The 13,841-nt window shown below is 41.6% G+C and overlaps 1 protein-coding gene across 3 annotated transcripts; it reads left to right on the top strand.

The window, feature by feature from the left end:
- The first annotated feature begins 115 nt into the window (after positions 1-115).
- LOC106602207 (semaphorin-4F) lies at positions 116-13,442 on the top strand. Of its 3 annotated transcripts, XR_006769534.1 has the most exons (16): positions 116-552; positions 1,594-1,727; positions 2,155-2,214; positions 3,428-3,526; positions 4,861-4,960; positions 5,046-5,156; positions 6,164-6,303; positions 6,459-6,640; positions 6,869-7,013; positions 7,242-7,446; positions 7,577-7,686; positions 7,838-7,980; positions 8,567-8,622; positions 9,330-9,912; positions 11,749-11,832; positions 12,614-13,438. XR_006769534.1 is itself a non-coding variant. In XM_014194709.2 (15 exons), the coding sequence occupies exons 1-14, from the start codon at positions 450-452 to the stop codon at positions 9,866-9,868; spliced, it is 2,127 nt and encodes a 708-aa protein (XP_014050184.1). In that variant the 5' UTR covers positions 116-449; the 3' UTR covers positions 9,869-9,912; positions 11,749-13,442. The 3 variants fall into 3 exon arrangements, 2 of the variants coding, with proteins under 2 accessions (XP_014050184.1, XP_014050185.1); XM_014194709.2 differs by having other exon boundaries at positions 11,749-13,442; XM_014194710.2 differs by lacking the exons at positions 11,749-11,832; positions 12,614-13,438 and having other exon boundaries at positions 116-273; positions 385-552; positions 9,330-11,299.
- The last annotated feature ends 399 nt before the right edge of the window (positions 13,443-13,841 follow it).

The following is a 13,841-nucleotide window of genomic DNA, read 5'->3' as shown; positions in this document are numbered from 1 at the left end:
AAATATATCTTTATTGTGCCCCTCAATAAATTAGACTACTGTTCAGTTCAATGCTGTTTACATGGGAATATGTGAACGTTAATAGGCCTACTACTGTATATTTCAGGTTCCTCTGTGGTTGTGGACGTGTATTGACGTTTGATATAGTGAGATTTGAACGCTTCCTGGATTAACACTGTAATAGTTCTATTACATACTGTACTGTACCTGACCTTTAGGCGAAGTAGCCTATTATACCGTGTTAGAAATAGAACCAAATCGGACACCGAATAGGTAGGTGAGAATAAAAAAACACGCCGTATTTTGATACACTTGAACCGTACTTTTTAGTTTTCTTGGTTTCTGTAAGCGTTTCGTTCCCCCCTGTGCATCCTGTATTGACAGAACGCCCCGAGCGCACTTTTAATGATGAGTAACTGACGCTCGGTCATCAACGGACATTCTTCCTGATGTCACTTCTCAACATGTCGACCACCTGTTATATGGCCGTGATCTTGTGGCTCACAACTGGTTCAACTCGTTGTCAAACAGCAATTCCCAATGTTCACGGAGGTGAGTACGGTACAGTTGGACAAACGGTCTCTCTCTACATACAAAATGTATCGCAATTTTAAAATGTATCGCAATTCCTAATGGATACGGTAACGTGAGGTAGGCTACAATCTAATTAGTCATAGCAATGCAAATGATGTTGCCTAGCAAACAAGTACATTTGTAAGAAGTCTATTATCTGCACCCAGTGTGGTTTTGGTAGGCTAATTTATTCATCTGGGAATGGAGGTGGTTAATTACTTAATCCAACATTTAACCAGATGGAAAGGACGGAGGCATGGTGGAGAAATGCCCATTAAACAACACTTTTAAAATGACTGAAGACAGGTGTGTCATTTCACTGCTGTTTTCACAAAGTACCCGGAATATAGCAGAGTGAGTATAGACTGGGGTTACAGTGTTATCCTAATTTTGCCTGCTTTCATGGATAGATAGGCCTAGGCTATAGGCTATAGGTCTTAGATTGTAATACAGAGAATGTGGAGGTTTGAGATGCCCCACTCTTTGTGGTGTGTGTGTGTGTGTTAACACACAAATGCAACAAGGAGCAGTTTACCGGACACATATTAAGCCTATGTCACGGACTAAATAGCAAACGCAAAGGAGAGTTTAGCCCCAAAATTGTCTACCTAAATCAACTTTGAGTGACTGGTGAGTAGGGGTTTATTTATTACGCTGATTCTGTTGCAAAACATTTCTTAAACGGAATGAAATGGGGAGTGACCTAACTGAATTTGTCCAATAGAAACCATTTTTTCGTTGTGTGGACAAATTATTGCACCCCAGCTGTGGGTAGCAGCCTACCGACCACAAGAATGTTTCTCAGTAGAGGAAGTGACACAATTACTGATGCTTAGAAATGGTTCCGTAAAAGTCCCTGTAAGTCAGTCTCATCCTTCACACATTCACTCAAAGGTCAAAGGCAAATAAATGGGGCAGAGGAGGGGAGTCTATATATTACGGAGCCCTGGTCCAAAGTAGTGCACTGTAGGAAATAGCCATTTGGGGCACATCCCTAATGTTATGTCCTGTTCTCCTCAGGGGTAGGTGCAGTTCTGGGGGTGTCCAACGCCAGCGTCCTCCTGCAAGACCCCAGCTCTGAGACACTCTACCTGGGAGCCAGAGGCTCCATCCTGGCCCTGCACACCTCCAACCTCACCTGGAAACACCCATCAGTGAGACAGAAATGGAGGGAGAGACAGAGATAAGGGGGGGAGAGAGAGAGGGAGATAAGAGGGGGGGACAGAGAGATGGGAGGGGGGAGACTTCTTCACTTGACTGTCTGTGTGTGCACGCTTATCTGTGCATATTTCCACTCTTGATCTTAGCCAACTGGCAGTGAAACGAGTGTGTATTTGTTTCGGTGTTTTCATGATGGGAGTATTCATGAACACAAAACCATAGAAAAACCTACGTCTTACCTGGGACAAACACACTATGCCAGACATAGGTTAAACCTAGTCCTGGACAACTTTCTCAATAGAGATTCTCCACTGACACTGCTTTTTAGTCCAGTACTGGGCTTAACCTGATGTTTAACTGTGTGATGTAACTGTATGCGTCTGTGTGTTCTCTCTTTGACTTCCGTCTCTGTCTCTGCAGATTAAGTGGGAGGCAACAGAAAAGGAGAGGAAGTCCTGTATGGGTAAAGGCAAGAGAGAGGTGAGCAACGTGGGGTGCTCTTGATCTGTGTTTGAAGTGGCAAGAAAACTGTGTGTAGTAAGAGGTGTCTCTGTGGCAGTGGAGGCTGGTGGGAGGAGCTATAGGAGGACAGGCTCATTGTAATGGCTGGAATGGAGTAGATGGAACGGAGTCAAACATGTGATTTCCATATGTTTGATTTGTTTGATACCACCCATTAATTCCATTCCAGCCATTACAATGAGCCTGTCCTCCTATAGCTCCTCCCACCGTCCTCCGCTGCTCTGTAGTGTATGTATATGGTTAAAGGTGTCCCGGGGCGGCAGCGTAGCCTAGTGGTTAGAGTGTTGGACTAGAAACCGAATGGTTGCAAGATCAAATCCCCAAGCTGACAGGGTACAAATCTGTTGTTCTGCCCCTGAACAAGGCAATTAACCCACTAGGCTGTCATTGAAAATAAGAATTTCTTCTAAACTGACTTGCCTAGTTAAAAAAGATATATATATATATAACACTTTGCCTTTAGACATATGATGTTACCATAACGACTGCTTTACTGACTCTTCAGCTTCCTGTCAACAACACATCACATCCTGTATGTTTGGCTTTCAGATGACTTTTCACTTTGTATCTGGTCGTCATTCAAAGACTGATAAACAGGCATGACGCTACCTTAAATAGTCAGGGAGTTAGAGTTATTGTTATCGCTACCGTTTATTCAATGGGAGTAATATGAAAACCAACCTTGGCCTGTTTACATTGAGTTCCTGGCACCTGAGTTGAGAAACCCTGCATTATACTACTGATTCTAACCATATTTTATTGATCTGTGTAGAGCTAGGTTCTCCTGATCTAGGATCATGTTATCTACCCCAAATCCTAACCGTAGCCATTATGGTGAGGAATGTAAACTGACCTGAGATCTGGGTCTAGAGGCAACTTTATCCTGCTCTGTTATGGCCCTGTGCTACGAAGGAGTTGCCAAGCGAGCTTCAGCCTAGCTTAAACTAAAAGGCAATCAGGGACTTGAAAATCCCCCAAATATTCCTTATCCCAGGGCACTTGAACTGTTTCCGCATAGATCGTAAAGATGTATTTACGAGATACAAACAGGCTTACGTTTTCCCCCTCTGCTAATCTCAAATACTCCCTATTCAGTGCACCACTTTTGACCAGGGCCTATAGGGGAGAATAGAATACTGTTTGAGACATGGCTCTTTGTCTCCCTCTACAGGATGACTGTTATAACTACATCTGTCTGCTGGAGGTTCTGAAGGATGGAAGGATCTACGTCTGTGGCTCCTACGCCTACGATCCCCAGTGTGGTTTCATAGTCAGTCACGTTCTCTCTCCTTTGTCTCTTCTCATACTCTACACCTATATTATCATTATTATTATTATACTCTACACCTATATTATCATTATTATTATTATACTCTACACCTATATTATCATTATTATTATTATTATTATTATTATACTCTACACCTGTAATATTATTATTATTATACTCTACACCTACAATATTATTATTATAATTATTATTATTATACTCTACACCTATATTATTATTATTATACTCTACACCTATATTATTATTATTATTATACTCTACACCTATATTATCATTATTATTATTATTATTATACTCTACACCTGTAATATTATTATTATTATACTCTACACCTACAATATTATTATTATAATTATAATTATTATACTCTACACCTATATTATTATTATTATACTCTACACCTATATTATTATTATTATTATACTCTACACCTATATTATTATTATTATTATTATTATTATTATACTCTACACCTATATTATTATTATTATACTCTACACCTATATTATTATTATTATTATACTCTACACCTATATTATTATTATTATACTCTACACCTATATTATTATTATTATTATACTCTACACCTATATTATTATTATTATACTCTACACCTATATTATTATTATTATTAAACTCTACATCTATATCATTCATTATTAGCATTATACTCTACACCTATATTGTTATTAATATACTCTACACCTATATTATTATTATTATTATAATACTCTACACCTATATTATTATTATTATACTCTACACCTATAGTATTTTTTATTAGTATTATTATACTCTACACCTATATTATTGTTATTATACTTTACACCTATAATATTATTATTATTATTATGATACACCTGCTAGATGCTCTTTTACTGTTGTGGTCAAATACATGTTTTTCATTCAATTCATGTATTTAGTTGATAGGCTTAAACACATGATATTCACGTCACAGGCGGTGGGACCTTAATTGGGGAGAACAGGCTCGTGGTAATGGCTGGAGCGGAATCAGTGGAACCATATCAAATACATGGTTTCCATGTGTTTGATGCCATTCCATTTGCGCCGTTCCAGCCATTATTATGAGCCATCCTACTGGGGCGGCAGGTAGCCTAGTGGTTTGAGCGTTGGGCCAGTAATCAAAAGGTTGCTGGATCGAATCCCTGAGCTGACAAGATAAAAATCTGTTGCTCTGCCCCTGAACAAGGCAGTTCCCCAGTAGGCTGTCATTGTAAATAAGAATTTGTTCTGAACTGACTTGCCTGGTTAAATAAATAAAAAAGATATATATAGACTGTGTGTGTGTTCAGGACCCAGTGACGTTTACCCTGGTGAAGGAAGAAGGTGACAAAGTTGGGAAGGGGAAGTGTCCTTATGATCCCAGACAACCTCACACTGCTGTTACTGCAGGTTAGACACACACACACGCTCACACTCACACACACACACACACACACTCACACTCTATCACATCCTGTCTATATGTGTACTGTAGATGGAGTGCTGTACACCGCCTCCCCTTCTAACTTCTGGGGCACAGAGTTTGACATCACCAGGGCAGCAGGTCAACAAGTGCGCATGGATCAGTCCATCAACTGGCTCAGTGGTGAGACCCCTCTGTCAATCACACACACTCCCAATGCATGTTGGGAAAGATTATAAAATACTTCTACTGTCCAAACTTCTGTAACACCAAACAACAGAATGTGTCCAATGAAGAGTTTAACTCAGGATGTGGTTTAGCAGTGTAGTGTTACCTACCTAATGAGTTTGTTCTTTGATGATGGTCTATATCTATAACCATCCACATGTTTTATGCCAGTAACGTCATACCGTATAAAATAAAAATCATGACAGCTCTGATGGAAACAGGATGTTTTGGTACAATTTTATAAATGCCAACAGATAACTTGTCCGTTCGACATGGTGGGATCTTTTTGTGGCGGTAGAATGAATTATGTGAGAAGTGGCGATGGAAACGCCTTTATGTGTTAGTATTAATGTGGAAGTAAACTTGGAGTCATGCGATGGCATGTTGTGTGGTCCTCCCACTATGACTCGGGAAATCCTGCAGTTTATTAGGCTACAGACGAAATAACTGAAAGTGCAAGGTGATTTTGACGCTCTTTTCCAATGAATATCGAGGGTCTTATTCTGGTGACATGATGATCGATGCTTTACTGCAGTTTGACAAATACAAATATTCTTGCTCTTATCCATAGTAATCTCATCATGTAGACTAGGCTTCCCATACTGTATCTGTGAGCTGTTGGCTAGAGCGCTCGTGCCAAGACCAGAATATGCACATTTGCTATTTAACCTAACAGTTTTTGGGACATAACTATCGGTACAGTTGAAAATGGAAACACATTGAACTTTACATTTTTATTAGGTACATGAAAACTTAAGCGAAAAATGTTTTGTGTGTCTACGTCATCACACATTGATTTTTATCCGCAAAAAGACAGTTCAGTGGAAACACCACTGATGAGAAAATGTGCAAGTTTGTCTGGGGCTACAACGAAAATGTGAACTGTCGGGGGTGTTGAGGACTGGAGTTGGGAAGCACTACATGCAATATATCATCCATATGTAATTTTCTGATGAGTCCAGATCCAGAGTTTGTGAGTTCGGCCCTGGTCAGGGAGAGTCCTGGAGACGATGATAAAATCTACTTCTTCTTCACGGAGAACGCTATAGAGTATGACCTTTATACCAAGGTCAGGGTCACACGGGTGGCCAGAGTCTGCAAGGTGAGATACATCTCTCTCTCTCTCTGTCTGTCTCTCTTTCTCTCTCTCTCCCTCTATTTTGCTCATGTGTGCTTTGTCTCGTGCTCTCTCTCTATACTTCTCATCCCCCTCTCCCCCATCCCTATCTCCCCCATCCCTATCTCCTTATCTGCCAGGGAGACGTGGGGGGCTCTAAGACCCTGCAGAAGCGCTGGACCAGTTTCCTGAAGGCTCAGCTGGTGTGTCGGGACCGGGACAGTGGCCAGTACTACACCGTCCTGACCCACGCCTACCCCCTGGAACACCGCCTGGGAGACCCCAGCAGCACACACTTCTACACCCTCTTCACCTCCCAGTGGTAAGGGGGTGGAGGGGGGGAGAGGGGAAGAGAGAGGGACGGGGGGATAGAGATGGGGAGAGACGGAGGTAGAGGAGGAGTAGAGATGGGGAACGGGGTGGAGAGAGAATGAGAGAGGACAGATTGCGAGGGAAAGAGAAAGGAGAATCACTAAATATGATTATCATGTTACAATGACTCATACAGACGGCATTACTGTAATGAACATGGTAATGTGTGTGTGTTTAGGAAAGGAGAGCGCGTGTCAGCAGTGTGTGTGTACAGCCTGGCTGACATCACCAAGGTGTTTGCGACGGGAGGCTTCAGAGATATGAAGAGGAACTGTGTGAACAGTGGGAGCTCTGAGTCTGTACCCGACCCCCGTCCTGGACAGGTATTCACCAGACTCACCTGGGTTGTATTTATTAGGGCATGCAATGGAAAGCATTTTAAAAACGTTTTGCAGCGGATAGCGAAAGTTAGTGCTTCTTTCGAAAATGAGTGTTTCTTTGTTATTGGACGAATCCAGGTAGTCATTTTCCATTTAAGGGTTAGTATCATATAGTGTCCTAGTATGTCCATCATCGTCATAACAGGCTGAATTGGTCTCTGTCCCCCTCAGTGTATCAATGATGACCTGAGAGCCCAGGGTTATAACTCCTCCTTCGACATGCCCGACCGCGTGCTGCAGTTTGCCAAGGAACATCCTCTGTTGACGAGCACTGTGGACGCAGCGCCCCTTCTGGTGAGGAGGGGAACCACATACACCAGGATCACAGCCACCAACATCTCCAACAGTGATGCTGCCCTACTACATCTGGGAACAGGTGAGAGAGAGAAACATCAAGTAATCAATAGACCAGGCAGTTAATTGACTATGCTGAACATATCAGAAAATATTCTCATTTTGTGGTTGATTATGTTCTGTGGTGTGAATTGATGTGTGTTTTCACACAGATCAGGGGGAGTTACACAGTGTGTCTATCGTTGGTCGTATTGCTACTCTGCTGCAGGAGATCCCTCTGACAACCTCAGTAGAGCCCGTCAACAACATCCTCATACACCAGGTATCAGACACGCACACACACACACACACACACACACACACACACACACACACACACACACACACACACACACACACACACACACACACACACACACACACACACACACACACACACACAGAGACATCTTTAACCCTTTGCTCCCTCCCAGGGCCATGTGGTGGTAGGCTCCCCCTCCTCTCTGTCCCGTGTGCCAGTAGAGGGGTGCAGGGTGTACTCCAGCTGTCAGGTGTGTGCCCGGGCAGCAGGACTAGGTTGTGTGTGGGACGTCAACAAGAGAGCCTGTGTTGCGGAGTGAGTCTACATAGCATTCTCTTTGTGGGGGTTTGAGTCTCTCTCTCTCTCTGTCTCTGTCTCTGTCTCTCTCTCTATGTCTCTCTCTCTCTCTCTCTCTCTCTCTATGTCTCTCTCTCTATGTTTCTCTCTCTCTATGTCTCTCTCGCTCTATGTCTCTCTCTATGTCTCTCTCTTGCTCTGTCTCTCTCTGTCTCTGTCAATTCAATTTCAATTTAAGGGGATTTATTGGCATGGGAAACATGTTTACATTGCTAAAGGAAGTCAAATAGATAAAATAAACAAAAGTGACATAAACAATAAAAAGTTTACATTTAACAGTACACTCCAAAAGAATAAAGACATTTTAAGTGTCATATTATGTCTAAATATACAGTGTTGTAATGATGTGCAAAAAGGAAAATAAATCAACATAAATACAGGTTGCATCTCTCTCTCTCTCTCTCTCTCTCTCTCTCTCTCTCTCTCTCTCTCTCTCTCCCTCCTGCTGTTCAAAACATTGCTTTATCTTCCTTCCTTTCAAACTAGTTGTTTCACTGTCACCATCACATCTCACCATCTCTCTTTCTTCTTTCTCTGTTCTCAGCTCTCCAGTGCAGAGGGAGTCAGAGGACCCTTTGAAGGTGTGTGGCACTGGAGAGGGTGAGTATGAACACTATTAAACAGGTTGATTTTAATTGTAGTGCTAGAGGCGTACTACAGACCCTTGTTTGAGTCCAGGCTGTATCACAACCGGCCGTGATTGGGAGTCCCATAGGGCGGCGCACATTTGGCCCAGGATCGTCTGGTTTAGGGTTTGGCCGGGGTAGGCCGTTATTGTCCCATAAGAATTTGTTCAACTGACTTGTCTAGTTAAATAAAGATTTAAAAAAATATATATAATAATTATACTATATAATTATATCAATTATATTCCACTATTACCCATGCATAAGGTTCTTATATCACATCTAGTCCACTATTAAACATGTTTAAGGCCCTTATATAACATCTATTCCACCATTAAACATGCATAAGGTTATTATATCACACCTATTCCACTCTTAAAAACGTATAAAGCCCTTATCACATTTTCCACTATTAAACATGCATACAGCCCTCGTACCACATCTATTCCACTATTAAACACATCCACCAAATCTACTACATTTCCAAACAGAATTAGGACGATCTCTCGCTCTCGCTCTTCCTCTCATCTTGTAACTCCCTCCCTCCTCTTGCCCATCTCCCATACTTCCTATCTCTCCCTTTCTCTCTCTTTTACTCTCCATCCTTCCTTCTCACTCCTCCTCTTTCTATCTCTGCTTCTGCCTCTCTCTGTCCTCCCTCCCACCCCCTTCCCATCGCAGGTCGTTGTTCCCCTGTGGTGAAGGAGCTGCGTGTGAAGAAGGGCCTGGTGGTCCTCCTCCCCTGTGACCACCCCCATCTCTCCCCTCTCCCCTGCGTCTGGGAGCACCCCCAGGGCCGCCACACCCAGCAGCACCACTCCCACCTGGAGGTCACCGTCTCCGGATCCAGCCTGGGCTTCTACTCCTGCCGCTGCTCAGCCCAGGGTGATTATTCCTGGGGTAGCGAACCCTGCCTCACAGCCTCCTACCAGCTCATCATGGAGGACCTCAGTGTCAAAGGCAGGGTGGACCCGGGGCTGTGGAGGTCACCGGTATGGGTGTACATCTCCTGTGTCCTGCTGGGGGTGCTGGTTGGAGCTTTAGGAGCCACTGTGTTCCTGAAGAGGCTGTGCTGGAGAGCAGCCCAGCAAACCCAATTAGTGGACAGAAATGGGAGGGGAGCCAATCAAGGACAGCAGGGTCGTGGCCCCACCTGCTATGAGAATAAGCTGGTTATGAGTGACACGCCGGTCGGCCAATCGGGAGAGAGCGTTTTGTGAAGAGATGTCCAGCATTGACTTAATTGAAGGGAGTGTTTTGCCAGGTACCGCTTACAGACTACTCTCTCTGACGCTTTCTTTCTTTCTTTCTTTCTTTCTTTCTTTCTTTCTTTCTTTCTTTCTTTCTTTCTTTCTTTCTTTCTTTCTTTCTTTCTTTCTTTCTTTCTTTCTTTCTTTCGTCTCTCTGTCTCTCTCTCTCTGTCTCTCTGTCTCTGTGTCGCTCTCTCTGTCTCTCTCTGTGTCTCTATGTCTCTCTATGTCTCTCTCTGTCTCTCGCTCTGTGTCTTTCTGCTTCTCTGTAACCAGGTTTCCATCCAATCTTTTTATGCGAGTAAAACATGTCACGACAGGCCTGATGGAAACAGCACATTTTTGGGTAAACTTTCCAAATGTCGACAAAACAAAATACACTAGACAAGGTGGGATCGTTTTGCGTTGGTAAAATTAATTATGTGAGAAATGGCAGTGGAAACACCTCCTTTATAGGCAAATATTGATTTGATAACCATCAGATCGATGCGATTACATGTTGTGTGGTCCTCACACTACGACTCGGGAAAGCATGCAGTTTATTAGGCTACAGATGAAATAAGTTATGATGAACTTCACACGGAGGTGAAAGTGCACAGTGATGAGCTTGATGCTCCTTTCCAATAAATATTGGGGGTCTTATTCTGGTGACATGATGATCGATGCTTGGCTGCCGCTTGACAAATAAAAATAATCTTGCTCTTATCCATAATATTGTCATGTAGCCAAGCTCTGCCAGCTGCTGAATAGAGCGTACATGCAAAGACCACATTTGCTATTTATCGCAACACAGTTGAAAATGCGATGGAAACCCGTCCCCACCCACTGTTTCCGCAAAGTCAGTTTGGCGGAAACACAGCGCTGGTGGGAAAATGTGCATATTTTCCTTATTAATATTTTAGAATATTCACATGAAAATCTGTCGCCAATTGGATTGAAACCAAGATAGTGACATCACAGGGTAGGATTAAAATAAAAAATTATAGTGATTTCCAAACCTGCAACCAGTTTCTAGCCAGCGGTAGGGTATATACTTGCTCCCCACGTCACTGCAAATCTCAGTGTTTGATGAAAATCACTGTTTTTAAAATGTTTTTACTTTTAATGTCATTGGCTAGAATGTTATATATTTTTCGACAAAACGTAGAAATGCGCCGTTTTCACGTTTAGACACTGGCATTGTGCTGGAGATAATGAACATGAGGATGACAAGTGGTAGGATTTCCCTTTAAGTTGTCTTTTGTGCATGTACATTTGACTTTCTTTTTTTTTACATGATTTTGCATCTTTTGGGGGGGAAATGTATTTTTGTAATATTTGAGAATGTTTTGTTGTTGTTGTTATCCATTGTCTGCTATTTCTGAACAAAGCGTATTTCAGTAAATATTCCTACAGTACCAATTGGTAGTTTTCCTGTATAATTTATTGAACCATTTAACTTTGTTCATTCAGTATGTCATATAATATGAAATCTTAACTATAATCAGTGGGCCATGTAATATTATAATTCAGAAGAGGGAGGTGAACACATGTTCTACTTAACTATGTAATATTAGATTTTGAAGATGTAGGTCATTCAAAAGGTTAGTACAACAGAAGTTCAAAAAATGCATGAGACTTTTACTAAATCAGGGATGGACCACAAAAAAATCAGGAGACGTGCCGTTACCCCCCTCCCCACACCTATTGCAAGCAAAATATTTAGTGGCCCCACTCTTGACAGCAGATATGTTTTTTATGTTTTAGAGTTAATTTGTGCAATTCTACACATGTTGCTTTGGGATGTAGAGAACATTTTGCAGTTTTCTAACTAACTAATGCAATTCTTCTCATTTTGCCATGGGGCGAAGAGGAAAATGAGCTGTTTTACAGCTCATTTCCTGTAATTTTGCCTGACTACATTGCAGACGCCTGCCAGATCTCACAATGATTGGGTAGGTGTTGAACGTATCAGCTAAGCAGATTATATGTTATAGCAATCGGATGTCCGACTGTGTAGTCGATGACGTGGCACCGACCATTGGTTGATAAAATGCAACATCTGCAAGGAAGTGGGCCTGGAACTCGAGCAAGACATTCAACATGTCACTAATGTCACGTGTTACAGGCTTTGTTATTTTTTGTCATTATCGACAATATGGCAATTCAAGTCACTTTTGGTTGTTTTTGTGCTCTCTAGTTCGTAGACAATCTCACATTCACTCTTATGATCTTTGTCCTTATCTTCCAATACTTTATTCTTGGTCACCTCAGCCATTTTGAAAACCTCATATGGTGAAATCAACACCTCTTCTTCATTGTTCAATTGAGATAAACCTGCCAGGGACGCACCAAAACAGGTAGTGATCTTAAAACATGTCTTCCAATCTGCAAACATTTTAGCCACATGCTCGTAGGTAGATGATGAAGCAAACTGGCCAAATCGCATTGTCATCTTTTTTTCCTTCGTAAGCTAACCAGGAAGGTTTCTACACACTGTTTTCCTGGGTCTTTAATAAGAATACGTAAGGCATCTGACAACAGGAAATGCAAGGAGTGATGCTTATAAACTGTCTTGTAGCTCTTCCCTAGGGTAGTGGCCTCATTGAATGTTCTCGAAAATCATCTCTGTTGGATTCACATACATTTCAATGTTATGTTTATGGTTGTCATAAAAATCCATAGCTTCCCACCAAGCGCATTGACATTTTCTGTACTTTTTTTCTCCTTTGGTAGGAAGTTGTTTGTCACCTCACAGAGCATATTCTCCCTGCAGCCCTCATAGGAGTCATCGATAGAGTCATGGGCCATGTCAAGGGGTGTTGGGTTGGGATTGCGACGATTCAGTCAGGGATGAATCTTCAGAATAGGGAAGAGATAATGATAACACTTTAATTACAGTGGTGAAATGTATTATTCATAAAGCATTCATAAAGCCTTTATATGCATGACATTGTCATAAATCCCTATTATCATACACTCTTTATAAGCCTACATAGTTTTATGTAGTCTTATGCAGTAATGACATAAACATTATAACACCCACTCCACATGAACTGTTATAAGCAAGCTACATTGTCTCTGCCAAATGTCTCTGTTACACATATATTTATGTTATGAAGCCTTTATGTGTACACAAATTTATACATGTATTGGGTACAATCAGTGAAGACACATTAGCGTTTACAAGCACTAGTAACTGATTCATAAATTATTTTCCACCACGATTGGTAAAGTGGCACGCTCTTTGGATGTTAAAACACATTCATAGGAATTTAAACTTATTCATGAATACTTTACTGTGACTTACTGAAAAATGATTACATTTTATTGTGACATTTTGGCCTTACTCAGTCCTCCTTTAAAGACTACTGTCACGTCCTGGCCAGTATAAGGGTTAATTGGTATTGTAGTTTGGTCAGGACGTGGCAGAGGGTATTTGTTTTATGTGGTTCAGAGTGGTGTTTTTGGTAAAAGGGTGTTTGATTTAGTATTTCCGGGTTTTTGGTTTATGATCTATGTTTAGGTAATTCTATGTCTAGTCTAGGTAGTCTGTGTTTCTATGGTTGATTAATTGGGGTTGGGACTCTCAATTGAAGGCAGGTGTTTTCTCTTTGCCTTTGATTGAGAGTCCCATATATTAGGGTGTGTTTGTGTTTGGGATTTGTGGGAGATTGTTTTTGCATTGCGTGTTTTTGTGAGCCTGCAAAACTGTCATTTGTCGTGCTTATTGTTTTCTTGTTTTTTCTCGTGTTCAACGTTCTTTAATAAATTAAGAAAATGAACACCAACTCTACTGCGTATTGGTCCACACTTTCAGATGACGATTTCGCTATATCATCGGATGATGAAGAAGTTCGTGACAACTACAGTCTGTAGGTGCTACAAAGTAATAATTGGTGTAATTTTAAGCTTTAATAGCGTGCTGTGTAAAATGAGTAGAGTTTCGCTAACAGTTTTCTTA

The sequence above is a fragment of the Salmo salar genome, chromosome ssa04 (genome assembly GCF_905237065.1).
Source record: "Salmo salar chromosome ssa04, Ssal_v3.1, whole genome shotgun sequence".
NCBI classification, from domain to species: domain Eukaryota; kingdom Metazoa; phylum Chordata; class Actinopteri; order Salmoniformes; family Salmonidae; genus Salmo; species Salmo salar.
This window is presented reverse-complemented; position numbering and strand designations above follow the sequence as displayed.